At 41.2% G+C, this 12,035-nt stretch overlaps 1 protein-coding gene across 1 annotated transcript; it reads right to left on the bottom strand.

Annotated features, from left to right (window-relative positions):
* Nucleotides 1-210: 210 nt before the first annotated feature.
* Nucleotides 211-9,088, bottom strand: LOC104401239 (solute carrier family 2, facilitated glucose transporter member 11-like). The gene is made up of 12 exons (XM_010018814.1): nucleotides 9,032-9,088; nucleotides 8,745-8,843; nucleotides 7,993-8,153; nucleotides 6,995-7,119; nucleotides 6,511-6,640; nucleotides 5,045-5,193; nucleotides 4,468-4,655; nucleotides 3,540-3,650; nucleotides 2,910-3,011; nucleotides 1,958-2,033; nucleotides 752-879; nucleotides 211-417 (listed from the first exon to the last, which is right to left on the bottom strand). The coding sequence occupies exons 1-12, from the start codon at nucleotides 9,053-9,055 to the stop codon at nucleotides 211-213; spliced, it is 1,500 nt and encodes a 499-aa protein (XP_010017116.1). The 5' UTR covers nucleotides 9,056-9,088.
* Nucleotides 9,089-12,035: the final 2,947 nt, after the last annotated feature.

Below are 12,035 nucleotides of genomic sequence, written 5' to 3'. Positions count from 1 at the left end.
TGCCTATTCCTAGCTGTTCTAGGAAAAAGCCATTGTCTCTCACCATAAAAAGCAAAGCCAAATATAAAATAGGACTACTTGGATTAATGACAAGCTATCTCTGGATTACTTTTTGCATTACATTTTATTGAAAAAAGTCCATTTTAAGGTTTAGTTTTCAGTTTGATTTTGAGCCAGGGCTTTTGTCAGTGCAAGTTGCTTGTTGGCCTATCAGAGCTTGGTGCAGAATGTCTTCTCTTCAGTAGCATTCTTCTCCACAGTCTGATGATGTTTTTTCTTAAACTGGCACATTTTGAATTCTGCTGTGATTTCAGAGGTTGATTTCCCTTTTGTTTCTGGGAGGAACAGGTAGATGAGAACTGCTGAAATGACCAGGACAGCAATAAAGATGAGGAAGCAAAAAGGACCCAGGAAAATCTAGAGATAAAAATAGAACAAGATGAGTGATTTCCCTGACAACACTTTGCCTCTAAAGATTCTTGAACACTGTTGATTTGCCCCTGTGAAATGAGGAATAATTTTGTTTTACAAAAGGAATATTTATCTTTTTAATCTAGTCTTGAGGCAGCAGATGATGCCTGAAGTTAGAGGAAAGTGTTTTATATAGGTGGCCTCCATATGCCAGTAGGAATAAGAGATTCACAGTTTTGATCATCTACAAGGCATTTCATCCTACTCCCTGTCCAGAGCAGCCTAGAAAGCCAGTTCAAATTGATAGAGTCAAAGAGAAGATTTTAATCAAATTACATACGACAGCAAAGGGGAAAATCATTCCTGTGAAAGTGAGGCCTAGCCAGATGATGATTCCACCAATTACAAAAGCAGAGGACCTTGTTGAGAGGGTGAAGATTTCATTCATAACAGATGCGATGGCTCCAGCTGAGGAAAAGACATAAAAAAGCAATAGAAACATAGTTGTAGTTAACCATTTTCATCAAAGTGAATGAACTGGTGTGACTGGTCAAACACAGCCCCAGTAAGTCAGACTACTGTGAGATCACCTATATTTGGCCAGCACAGCCATCTCTACCTGAATTGCCCGACAGACTTTGCTTGTGGTCTATGGAGAGAGACAGGTACCACTGAAGTGTAGTTTCTATCCACTTAACATGTATAAAATATAGAGATGAATGGTCCTAGTGGCCTATTGTCTCCATTGCCTGTAGGAGACATCTGGGTTCTGCTACCATGGTAAATCTGTTAGGTTTTAAAGATTTTCATGGTCCTCACAGAAAATACGATAATAATAAAGTCTTAATAATAATAAAGGCTTAATTAAAAGGTAATTTTTACAGTTATAAGGGCTGCCATTTGAATTTGGAGACTGTACTAACTTAAAGCTGTGTTTAATTAGGGGCTTTTCAGAGTAGATATTGGTCTTAGGTAAGTGAGATCCTAGTAGAGAGCTATAAGTTTGGATCTGGCGTTTACTGATGTAGGTGATTCAGAGTGACACTAAAGAGGGATGAGAAAGGACTGAGCAATGCTAACAGAGAGACTCTGTGTGCTATCAATCAGGTGTCATTCTTTAACAGAGTAGGATTTTACAGGTAAGTTGAGAAAACTCTGATACTTTAGAAGGGGCTATCTCTGCTGCAGGCAAAGACAGAGGATGGACCAGTTGAGCCTCTGTGCACTGAAGAGCATTGACACCCTCCAACACAAGTCTTAGTGAATTGATTAACAAGGGGTTTGTTTTGGCTTGAACCTGTAATTCAGTGAGAGGAAACAGGGTTCTCATCCATCAGAGTCTGAATAATTTAAAATAATTTGTTAAAGAAATCGTTTCTTGGATCATAAATTCATCAAAAATTGGAACTCCGACCATTTCAGTACAAACTAAGCTGTTGATTTTCAAAGATATATTCACACAGTCTAGTTCTACTTCCATACATGTCTTCATGGCTTGTGCTTATCCATGTGGTCCAAGGCTGTTACTTTTATTGTTGTACTCTACCTGGTCCTAATCCATAGGCAATGATGAATAAAAAGATAAGAATAACACTGCAGTACCGCATCCAGAGGAACTGATCCTAGACAAAGGCAAAAGGATGGAAGTGAATGAAAATTAATATTATAGCTGTAGCATGGCTGGTCCAAACATACAGGAGAAGCAATTATTTATATGAAAGCCCATGACACTGAGCTCTGTAGTAGGTGCTCACTAGAACTAAGCAGCCTGCAGTGTCACACCTACAGAGGTGAGCTGAACTTCACCCTGGTCTGAAAACAAGTAACAAATTCCAAGCTAATTACAATATGGGGGGAATTGTTACTGATTTAACGTGACTATCTTACTGAATTAGACAACCTCAGAGAAATGTTTAAGTCTCTTGTGAACCAGAAGATACCTGTGAAGCACAAAGAAGCTGAAAGTTTATGTGCTGAGACCACAATTGCAGTGCAGTGCAAACACTGGCACTACTGGAGCCATGGCACTGGGTTCCTCACTACTTTCCACCATCCCAGCTAGACGTAGCTAGTAAGTTGCAGTATGTAGCGGGATCGCTTGTATCAAGGGTGGAAATTGTTAGGTTTTGGAAGTGTCAGTACACACTGCTTCTGCTGCAGGAGGCATGGGATAGCAAATGCGAAGGTGGTAGCACGGATGCTCACCTAGGGATTTAAAAGACAGCAGAACAAGACATGGGAGGTTTGCAGAGATCAGAGCTGGAGGAAAGCTCTTCCAGGCCAACAGCTTTACAAAATGTTTCTCATTGACTGCTTGAAAGCCTGATTAAAAAAGACGAACTACAATTCAGGTCCACAAAACCCTTGCAGAGAGGCTGAGCTTGTATTCAGAAGATATCCTGACCTGCTATTTTGGACATGAAAGCTAAGGCAGATTATATGCCACCTTGCACAAAGAATTCTGATGCAGCTCCACTCCCAGAGAGACATTTACTTACACTCAGTAGAAGGCTTATTTCAAGCAATATGAGTATCAATGCCATCAGCAAATAACCACCCCACAGGAGTATCCGGCGTCCAAAGCGATCGATAATGGAGCTCTGAGGAGCAGAAAAAACTTGCATCTCACTGGTAGCATGGCAAAATCCAGCTGTCAGACATTCAACAACTCAAGCATTCTTCTTGAGTTCTTTTTTACTTTAGAGAACACAGATCTTATTCGTACAATGTTTGTTATTTTATTGAATTCCTTCCAGCCTCTCTAATGCTATGAATTATCATGACTGCCCAGCACTGCAGTTACTTCTTCATAAATGTTGTATTCAGTGGAAGAATGACTCCATTCAAATAGATAGATATACACAAATATATGGAAATAAGTACACATATTTATGTTTGAATTATATTTCATTTATACCTGTATGAAAAAGAGATGATGGAGAATGAAGATGGACAGAAATATGTAAAAGGTGGGACAAAAGGTGGAGTGAATGGTAACAATCACTGGTTTATGCAATATCACAGAAAAATTCTTTAGTTTGTAAGGAGAAGATTCATTTTCTTTAAGGAAAAATAGAGTCAACTCACATGTACTTTAACTCTTAAAGCCCCAGAGAGGTCTGACTTACACAGAAGATGAGAGAGATGACCTCAGAAATTGCAACTCCTAGAGATACATACGGGATTATGCTTTCCTGCAGGTTGGCTGTCTGAAAAATTTCTGAGGTGTAAAATGTGATCTGGGAAATAAGAAACAATTCCAAAATGAAGCATAGTCAATAGATGCGATATGTGCTTACCCAGCATCACTTAGAACAAGACTTGTCATCACTGCAAAAGCAGCAGTACATTGTTGGGGCTTAGTGGAGGGAACGCACCTGCCTGAGATGTGAAAAATCAAAAAGGTAATGGAGATGAAGAAAAGGGATTTGGAAGGCCAGGGAAAAAAAAACCCAACCAGCATAGAGGTGCTTCCTCTGCCCACAGTGCTGGCAACTGTAATGAACAAGCTCCAGCAGAGTGCAATGGTTCTGGAGAAAGACCCATAGATGAGCGATAAAAATGACAGGCAGGGGAATGACTCTTAGCTCTGGCTGTACTGGGCACAGCCACCTTTATGTAGAAACAACTGAAAGGAAATTACTGAAAGGATAAATCTCCTTTATCAAATGGAATGACAATTGGATAGCAACAGCTGGCCATCTACTACTGCAGAGGTCAAAGAAAGTGGAGCTGGAAATCTAGATAAATAGATCTCTGGAATGTAGCAAGCCTTAGGGTATTTATAACCCCTTCTACAGAATCTTTGGTAATACCACCAGGGGAATGAACACAACAGTGCCCTTGCAGGAATTTATGCTGAGTTGGATCTCTTGTATTCCCACCTGAGAGCTAGCTTAAAGAGTGAAGAAAAAGTGGTGCTACCACAGATCTTCACAGACAGTGGGCTCTGTGTGAGGGGGAATAAAGTAGATTCAGAGAAAAATGAGAAGCTGGAATTGTGGTGCTTCAGTTACTTAGTAGTAGATCTAAGCATGGAAATAGTGTATACTCAACTGCACTCAAGCCACAGAGCTGTAGACTCAGTAAAATAAGGAACATGGTGCTCAGCTGCGGATACACAGATGGTTCTTTCAGCATCTCTAGGACATTCATGATTTTGGTGCCTTTTGTTATAGCCTTTTCCTTCATCATGTCATCAAATTCTGTGAGATAATTCCCTTCTCCCCAGAGTTGCTTCATGGCTAAAGAAGAGACAGAATGAAGTAAACTCCCCATCATCTGATCCACTCAGAGTTCTGTATTTTTCAAATTTTATTAACATTAAACATTTGCAGTTCAGTCTGTGTTTTGATTCATCAGTCCCTGAGCTAGACTATTGCTTACTGGACTATTGCTAGAATATTGCTTACTGGAACATGCTGAGACTTCCCTGGAAATGGCTTTTAACTTGCTGTAGTGTTCAGGGGTAGATCTTAAATATTTCTGATGACTTCACTTAGTCTGGAGGAATTTAATAATGTAATTGTCAAGAAATCTGTAGTTGGCTGTTAGAAAAGCTGACCCCCTCTGTTAGTTTCACTTTACTGAGAGTTATGGTTTAGCAGATTAAGGATCTAAAGTTTTATGTTACCTTTCAAGCAACCAGCTTTGTCTCCTTTTTGCAGCAGGAGATAGGGAGGCGACTCAGGAAAGAATGGCAAAAAGACCAGTTGAATCAATGCCACCAACCCAGAGAAGGACAAGAGTACATTCCACATGTCTTCAGTTCCTAAAAGATCTCTATGAAAGCATGTTAGAGTGTATTTATAGTCCACTAAAATTACAATCCACAACTAGTCTGGTATTTTCCTAGATCCTACATTAGCTAAAGATGCACAATGTACATGTAAATCTTGGGAAGATCAATTGAAATAGAAGATGCTTAGGCTGGGAAAGGAAAACAGACTCATACTTTCTAATGCAGGACTGAGATTTTTCATGTAATTTATTTGTAAAGATCAGTGGAGTCTGAATATCCTACAACAGCCTTCTGAAGCAATACTGTATTTCTGAGTGAGGGTATCAAGTAATCAGCAGGATTTTAGATCCCAAAAGTTTACTAAGAGTGTTTACATACTATCTTTTCTTATTAACTTCAGCAGAGAGACTGCACCTCCAGAGATGGATTCATTCTTTCTCTAGAGAAAGGCCTTTCTCTCCCCAGTGACACAGAAACCTCAGTGACTCGTATGAGATAGAATCATAGAATCATAGAATAGTTAGGGTTGGAAAGGACCTTAAGATCATCTAGTTCCAACCCCCCTGCCATGAGCAGGGACACCACACACTAAACTACGTTGCCCAAGGCTCTGTCCAACCTGGCCTTGAACACCACCAGGGTTGGAGCATTCACAGCTTCTTTGGGCAACCCATTCCAGTGCCTCACCATCCTCACTGTAAAGAACTTCTTCCTCATATCTAATCTAAACTTCCCCTGTTTAAGTTTAAACCCATTACCCCTTGTCCTACCACTACAGTCCCTAACGAAGAGTACCTCCCCCAACATCCTTATAGGCCCCCTTCAGATACTGGGAGGCTGCTATGATGTCTCCATGCAGCCTTCTCTTCTCCAGGCTGAACAGCCCCAACTTTCTCAGCCTGTCTTCATACAGGAGGTGCTCCAGTCCTCTTATCATCCTCGTGGCCTCCTCTGGACTTGCTCCAATAGCTCCATGTCCTTGTTATGTTGAGGACACCAGAACTGTACACAATACTCCAGGTGAGGTCTCACGAGAGCAGAGTAGAGGGGCAGGATCACCTCCTTTGACCTGCTGGTCACGCTTCTTTTGATGCAGCCCAGGATACAGTTGGCTTTCTGGGCTGCGAGCGCACACTGAAGCTGGCTCATGTCAAGCTTCTCATCAACTACCACCCCCAAGTCCTTCTCCGCAGGGCTGCTCTGAATAAATGATAAATACATCCTTTTTTACAGCTGTATTTAAGCAAAGTAAAACCCCACCCTTAGTGCATATCCATTTCTAGGACTGGGAGAACAACACTTCCCTACCATACAGAAGACAAATAAATAGAAAACAGTATGAGAAGAAGCACAAATACCTTAATCCAAGAATTCTTGCTACAGCTTTTCCTAGTGCAAGAAACACAGAGCAGCTCACATTTGCAAACCCACGCAACCTCTTCGGTGAGATCTCTCCAGCATATTGAACGTGGGCATTCAAGTGTATTCCTGAAATGAAGAAGACACAGGAGAGCTAAAGCTATAGAAAACAAGAGACAGGGTCCCTTTTCATTTCACCTTCACCTAAAGGTAGCTCTCTTGTTTCTCTTCTGAACTGTTTGCTCTATATCCTCCATAATAATAGGCTGAAAATGTACCTTTTCCTTTAAGCAAGATGTTTAGCTGATCCACCAGATCTCTCTCTCAAGACCTCTTGAAGCCAATGGACAGCTCTTCTTACCTTTTCCCAATCTGTTCCTTGTTCCACTGGGATTACTGTGCATGCCTGGGTACTCCCTGCAGGAAGATTTCTGTATCTACTCTAAAGTAGTCACATTAACATGGAGTAGTGGGGAGTCCTACCAGCACCGATGCCCTCAAGGAAGCGTCCAATCAGGATCATCTCAAAAGATTTGGCTTTCCTACTGAAGCCAGTATGCAGTGTGGCTATGATGAGGATCACATCATTGAACAGCAGACATTTCTTCCTGCAATAGCAAACAAAATGTGGGCGTGATCCACATTTTACTTTTTCATCTTTGGCTGATATCTGCCTGTTCTCCTCTGGATTTACAGACCAAGTTTAAACCAATGCTTACAGGACAACCATATCTGATTAGGAAAGGCATCATGTCTTTGCAGGGAAGTGGAAAGGGAGAAATCAGATTCCTCTTTTCGATGCTAACACTATGTGAGCACACCATGAAGATGAAGGAAATTCCTGCAGGAGAAGTACTGATATGGAATGGTCTTTCTCACTTCTTTACTGTGGATAAGGCTCCCATCTCAAACACTGTGCCTGCCCCCAGAACAGGGCAAAGTCAGCTTCATGAAGAACATGCTTCACTGACCATCCACCACAAGCTAGAGAGTTCTGGCTTTGTGCTTTATGGCCACCCTCAAAGAGAGGGTTCTGAATGTGGCTTGAGGGACTTCTGCTTATCTTTGCTGAAACTCTTATTATTCTTACAGAAGAATGAACCTGCACATTTTTTTAAAAGGCTGTGATCAATAAAAACTAAAGAAAAACTTTTGCCTACAGAATATCTATCCCCTGCTGTATTATTGCAGTGGTGTGGGCTCCAGAGGGCATTATTGCCCAATAAAGACATTTCAGAGATTTATTTTTTACTGAAATTTCAGTGAAAATACAGGAATTGTATGGCACCAAAAACTGTGCCAAGGGAATCAGAAATGGTTGCATATTCCTGTCTCTCTAATGTACCTAAGGGTACACAGAGTGGAGCAAGTTCTGCACCAGAAGGGGACAGTGAGAATTTTGACGTCCATTATATTAGGTGAGTGACATTTAATTGCTTCACTTTTTGCAGCCTCTATTAGCTATTGGGAAATATACTTACTTTCCATATTTTGCTGTCAGGAACCCGCTGCACAGACAGCCTATCATTCCACCTACACAGTACATAGACACAATGAAGGACCACAATAATGTGAGTGTCTCCTGTTGCAGCACAGACCCATATCGCTCCAGCCAAGTTTCGTTGATAAACTTCCGAATGTACTGGGACAGAAAAAGAGATTTTCACAAGCAATAGTTCTTCATAATGTTTACAACTTTAAAACATGTGAATAATAGTCATTGGTAAAAGCATGACTATGGGGCACTTTTTTGCAAATTAGGATTGACATTTCCTCTCATACAGACTAACGGTGTAAGAGAATCTTTCAAAAAGCAATTATACACTTTAGTCTGTTGAATCCTGGCACTCCTACACCAAAACAGTGGGACCTTTTATTGACTCTGGTGAAGGGCAATTGCTCCTATTGTGGGTAGCGGTTATAAAGAGAAAAGGGCTGAACTGAAGCTTGAGATTCAATCAGCTAATTGTTAATCTTTTTTCTTCATGGCATAATCTTTAAGGAGGGTGTTCCAATATGTTGTTCCCACACAATTTTGTGGGAAGTTATCTTTGGAGCACAGCTCCTAACAATCATGCAAAGTCCTTTTGTCCTTTGACGGTGGACAGTATGGCATTGGAAAGAGCTGGGAATAAACTCACATAGCAACACCCGACAGTTTTTTTAGAGCATCTTCTAAGAGCAAGGCCATGACAAACAGTTACAGGTGTAATCTTATGAAGGCTTTGCTTACCGGAGATGTGTAATTGATGACAGACATTTGAAAACCAGATAGGTGGGTTCCCCCAATCCCTAGCACCATAATCATTAGCAATAGCTTCCGGTACTGAACCTGCCAAAGGTGACGAAACACATTGTAAGTTCCTGGTACCTCTGGCTTTAGACCCAGGAGATAACTGATGACATGTTCTGTCTTCACATTTTTATGATATACTGCAAAATGCAAACACCCATTTTGAATTTTTCAGTAATGCTGCTTGTCAGTGAGTAGGGCTAGAAGACAAGAAGTTAGATACTTACCAGGTCTGAGAGGAAACCAGCCATTTGCCCTTGAAAACCTGCCTGCTTTGAGAGCCCTTGTCAGGTCTGTCAGATGAGAGGTGTGTTTTCTATGAGTAGATTCTAAGAAATAGGGATCCTAGCACAGAAGTTAAATTCTAACCATGTGGCTTTTAGTGAATTGTGTCCTCCTCCAGCAGTGACCAGGGCCCCTTTTTGCTGGTTTAATTATTCCAAGACCCAGATATGCCAGGCTGATTACGACATTGGTAAATGTTTATCCTTCTGCTGTTGGGAGTGTTCCCCCTCATCTGTACTGCCAAAGCAATTTCATGTTCCTGTGAGGAGTCATATGGTGTTTCCATCTTTCTTTCAGGACAGCAGAATCTCTTCACCTCTCTGACATGCAGCTTACGCTGTATGTTTTTCCTTCTCTCAAGTATACCACAGAGATAAGGCACTTAGTATTTTGAGTATTATTAGTATTAGCTGAGCTGTAAGGCCTCTTCTCACATGCTGTAAGATTTTCAATTGCTTGAAGTGATCTGAATGGTTTTCCAGGTGCAGGACATGAGTCTCTGAATACTGGCATATTGGGTCCTTGGGAACTCTCAGTTCTTTATACAGGGTCGTGCTGTTTCCAGAACTACTCAGAAGCCTCACTCTTGCCTCTGTAAGAATGGACGTGGCTACTGTGTGCCCAAGTAGGATGCTCATTCTGGTCTGGCTTGAGAACTGATTTTTTTAAGTACTTTTCTCCTTAAGAAAAATTATTTTAATCAGCTAAAGACTTGACTATTTACAGAGAGTGTAAGTTACTTCTGGGTTCCTTCAGGCTTCTATGTGTTACATGTAAGATTTTGTACTACACCGAATACAATGTAGTTCACTCTACACTACAGAGATTTAACTGTCTGTGATTAGTGCTGAAAGGGGCAGTGGGAAGGTGGGGCTATGGTTCTGAAAGCAAGATAAGCTTTGCTTAGGAGCATAGTGGAAGCGCTGACATTCCTCCTACAGTTTGCTTGTCACATTACAGTGACTGACAGCCCCACGCTGTTCCCTGGGCCATGTGCCCTGCAGCACAGGGCAAGCTTGCTGAGTCATACCTTGACCTTTCTCCTGCTGCATGTCCCAGTAGTGGTCTCTCCAAACCCTCTGCCTGGGTGTCTCACTGCACATCAGTACAGTGAAATAATTCAAGTGGAATTCATCTTTTCACCCATTCCATTTTCATCATTCCTGAAATCTTCATTACCACCACATCAGGTGTGGTCATGTATTTCATTCCTTTGCGTCTCAGCACAGACTTCTCAAATGCTATCTCTTCCTCTTCTAAAACACCCCAGAATCTATCTTTCTCTTTAATTACTACTGCAAAAATCCCTGTCTTTATTTAGTTTTTTTCTTGCTTCTTACAAATTCCTCCTCTCAGTTTCCAGTCACTTCAACACTGGCCACTGTGTCCAGCAGGGTATCCCAAAGCTGTCAGTTGCAAATAATAGTGTTAGGCAAAAGCATATGAGCAGAGCAAGGGTGTAGTGATGCTTCCCCTGTGTGTTTTTCAGGCCCCAGTGATGAGCAACACAGGGACATTGTTGGTCAGGATGGTGTCTTTGTATTTGCTCCTTACACCCATTTACTGCTATCTTCTTTGAACTCTTGTAAACTTTTGTTGTTCCCAACTCCTGGGTAGAAAGGTGAAATGAGATACTTGAAAATCCAGTGTTACTTTTTACTTTCTGTCAGGACACACTAAAAGCTACTTTTGAAATAATTAACCCTCTCTTTTGCCATTTCTCTCTTTTTATCTTTCCTTTTAACTTTTTGTTTCCTGTGTCAGATTTGAATGTCAGATCTCTGTTTCCGGATTTTTTCATGCTGCATTGTCTCATGCAAGTCTGTTTTTATTTTTCTTTTCCCTTTCAGAGGGGTTCTGCCAATCTAACAGCAAATCACTTTGCTATGTTCAGACAGCAGGGTTCAAGCACCTTAGAGTGGGGTCATGAGCAGGGAGCCTGAATGAGCTAGAGAGGAAAGGAGGATTTGTTCTGTGAGCTGAGAATGGGAAGCGTGGCTGCTGGAAAGAAGGACACACATGGCAACTCTTGTTCTTTCTGAAGGAGTTTTGAAACACTCTGTCTGTGTCCAGATTTTAATATCTGGTTGGTCAAACAGTCCCTGCAGTTCCTCCTGTCTGTATTTCTCCCAGAATGTTCACACTGCTGTCTCATTTTTGTCTGGCTTCACCCTTTTATTCAGGGCTGTAATATGGAGAAAACAAGACTTAAGTGCATCATATAGTTCTTAATTTTCCTACAGAAGAGGACAGAAAAGTCTTTCCACCTAGGATTTGAACACTACAAGAAATGTACTTACTCCAGACCCAGTGGGTAACTCACCCAATAGCTTGGAGGGATTTTGGTTTCAAAGGTGTCATGCATTGCATTTGTGTGATCCTGGAAATCAAACAGATATGCTGCAGATTCACAAGTACCTCTCTAAACCTTTATTCCCAATCCATGCTAGCTGATGGCAGTGTTAATGATACACTGCACTTTCTCACTTCTGACCCCTTTAGTGTCTTGTAAGACACTAAAAACTTCCTCACTGGCAACCAATATAGTTGAGAAAGACCAGAGCAAATAAAGACTTTAGAAAAATCAAGGTCTTACCTATCCTTTCCTTCTCTGTCTCCTTTTTTTTTTTTTTTCCTTCTTTCCCCCACGGAATGTGAGTCAGCTCTGCTGTGGTATTGCAGAATCCGTGTTCTCTGGCCTTGAAACTATAAACTGTGTCTAGCTTTCTTTTGTAATACGATAATTGTCATAGGAAGGATGACTGTGTTGGGGATGTCTACTTCTCTTGACATTACCTCTTGGCACTGCTACCATATTGATGTGAAGATAAGTTTTATCTGCACAGACTTAGGGCTGTGAAAGAAACTACCACTCAATACTCAGGTCCTTTTGCAAATTTTATTGTGCAGCATCTGCAACAGTCAGTAGTGAAGATCTCATTTCCA

Source organism: Nestor notabilis, unplaced genomic scaffold (assembly GCF_000696875.1).
Source record: "Nestor notabilis isolate BGI_N333 unplaced genomic scaffold, ASM69687v1 scaffold27707, whole genome shotgun sequence".
Classification (NCBI taxonomy): domain Eukaryota; kingdom Metazoa; phylum Chordata; class Aves; order Psittaciformes; family Psittacidae; genus Nestor; species Nestor notabilis.
The sequence above is the reverse complement of the archived record's forward strand: the minus strand, read 5'-3'. Positions and strand labels throughout refer to the sequence as shown.

Coding starts and splice junctions, on each gene's coding strand:
- LOC104401239 (XM_010018814.1), bottom strand. CDS start 9,055: ATGGCTGGTTTCCTCTCAGACCTG. Junction 4,656..5,044: donor CAAAGCTGGTTGCTTGAAAG/GTAACATAAAAC, acceptor TCTCTTCTTTAG/CCATGAAGCAACTCTGGGGA. Junction 880..1,957: donor TGCCTATGGATTAGGACCAG/GTAGAGTACAAC, acceptor TCTTTTCCTCAG/CTGGAGCCATCGCATCTGTT.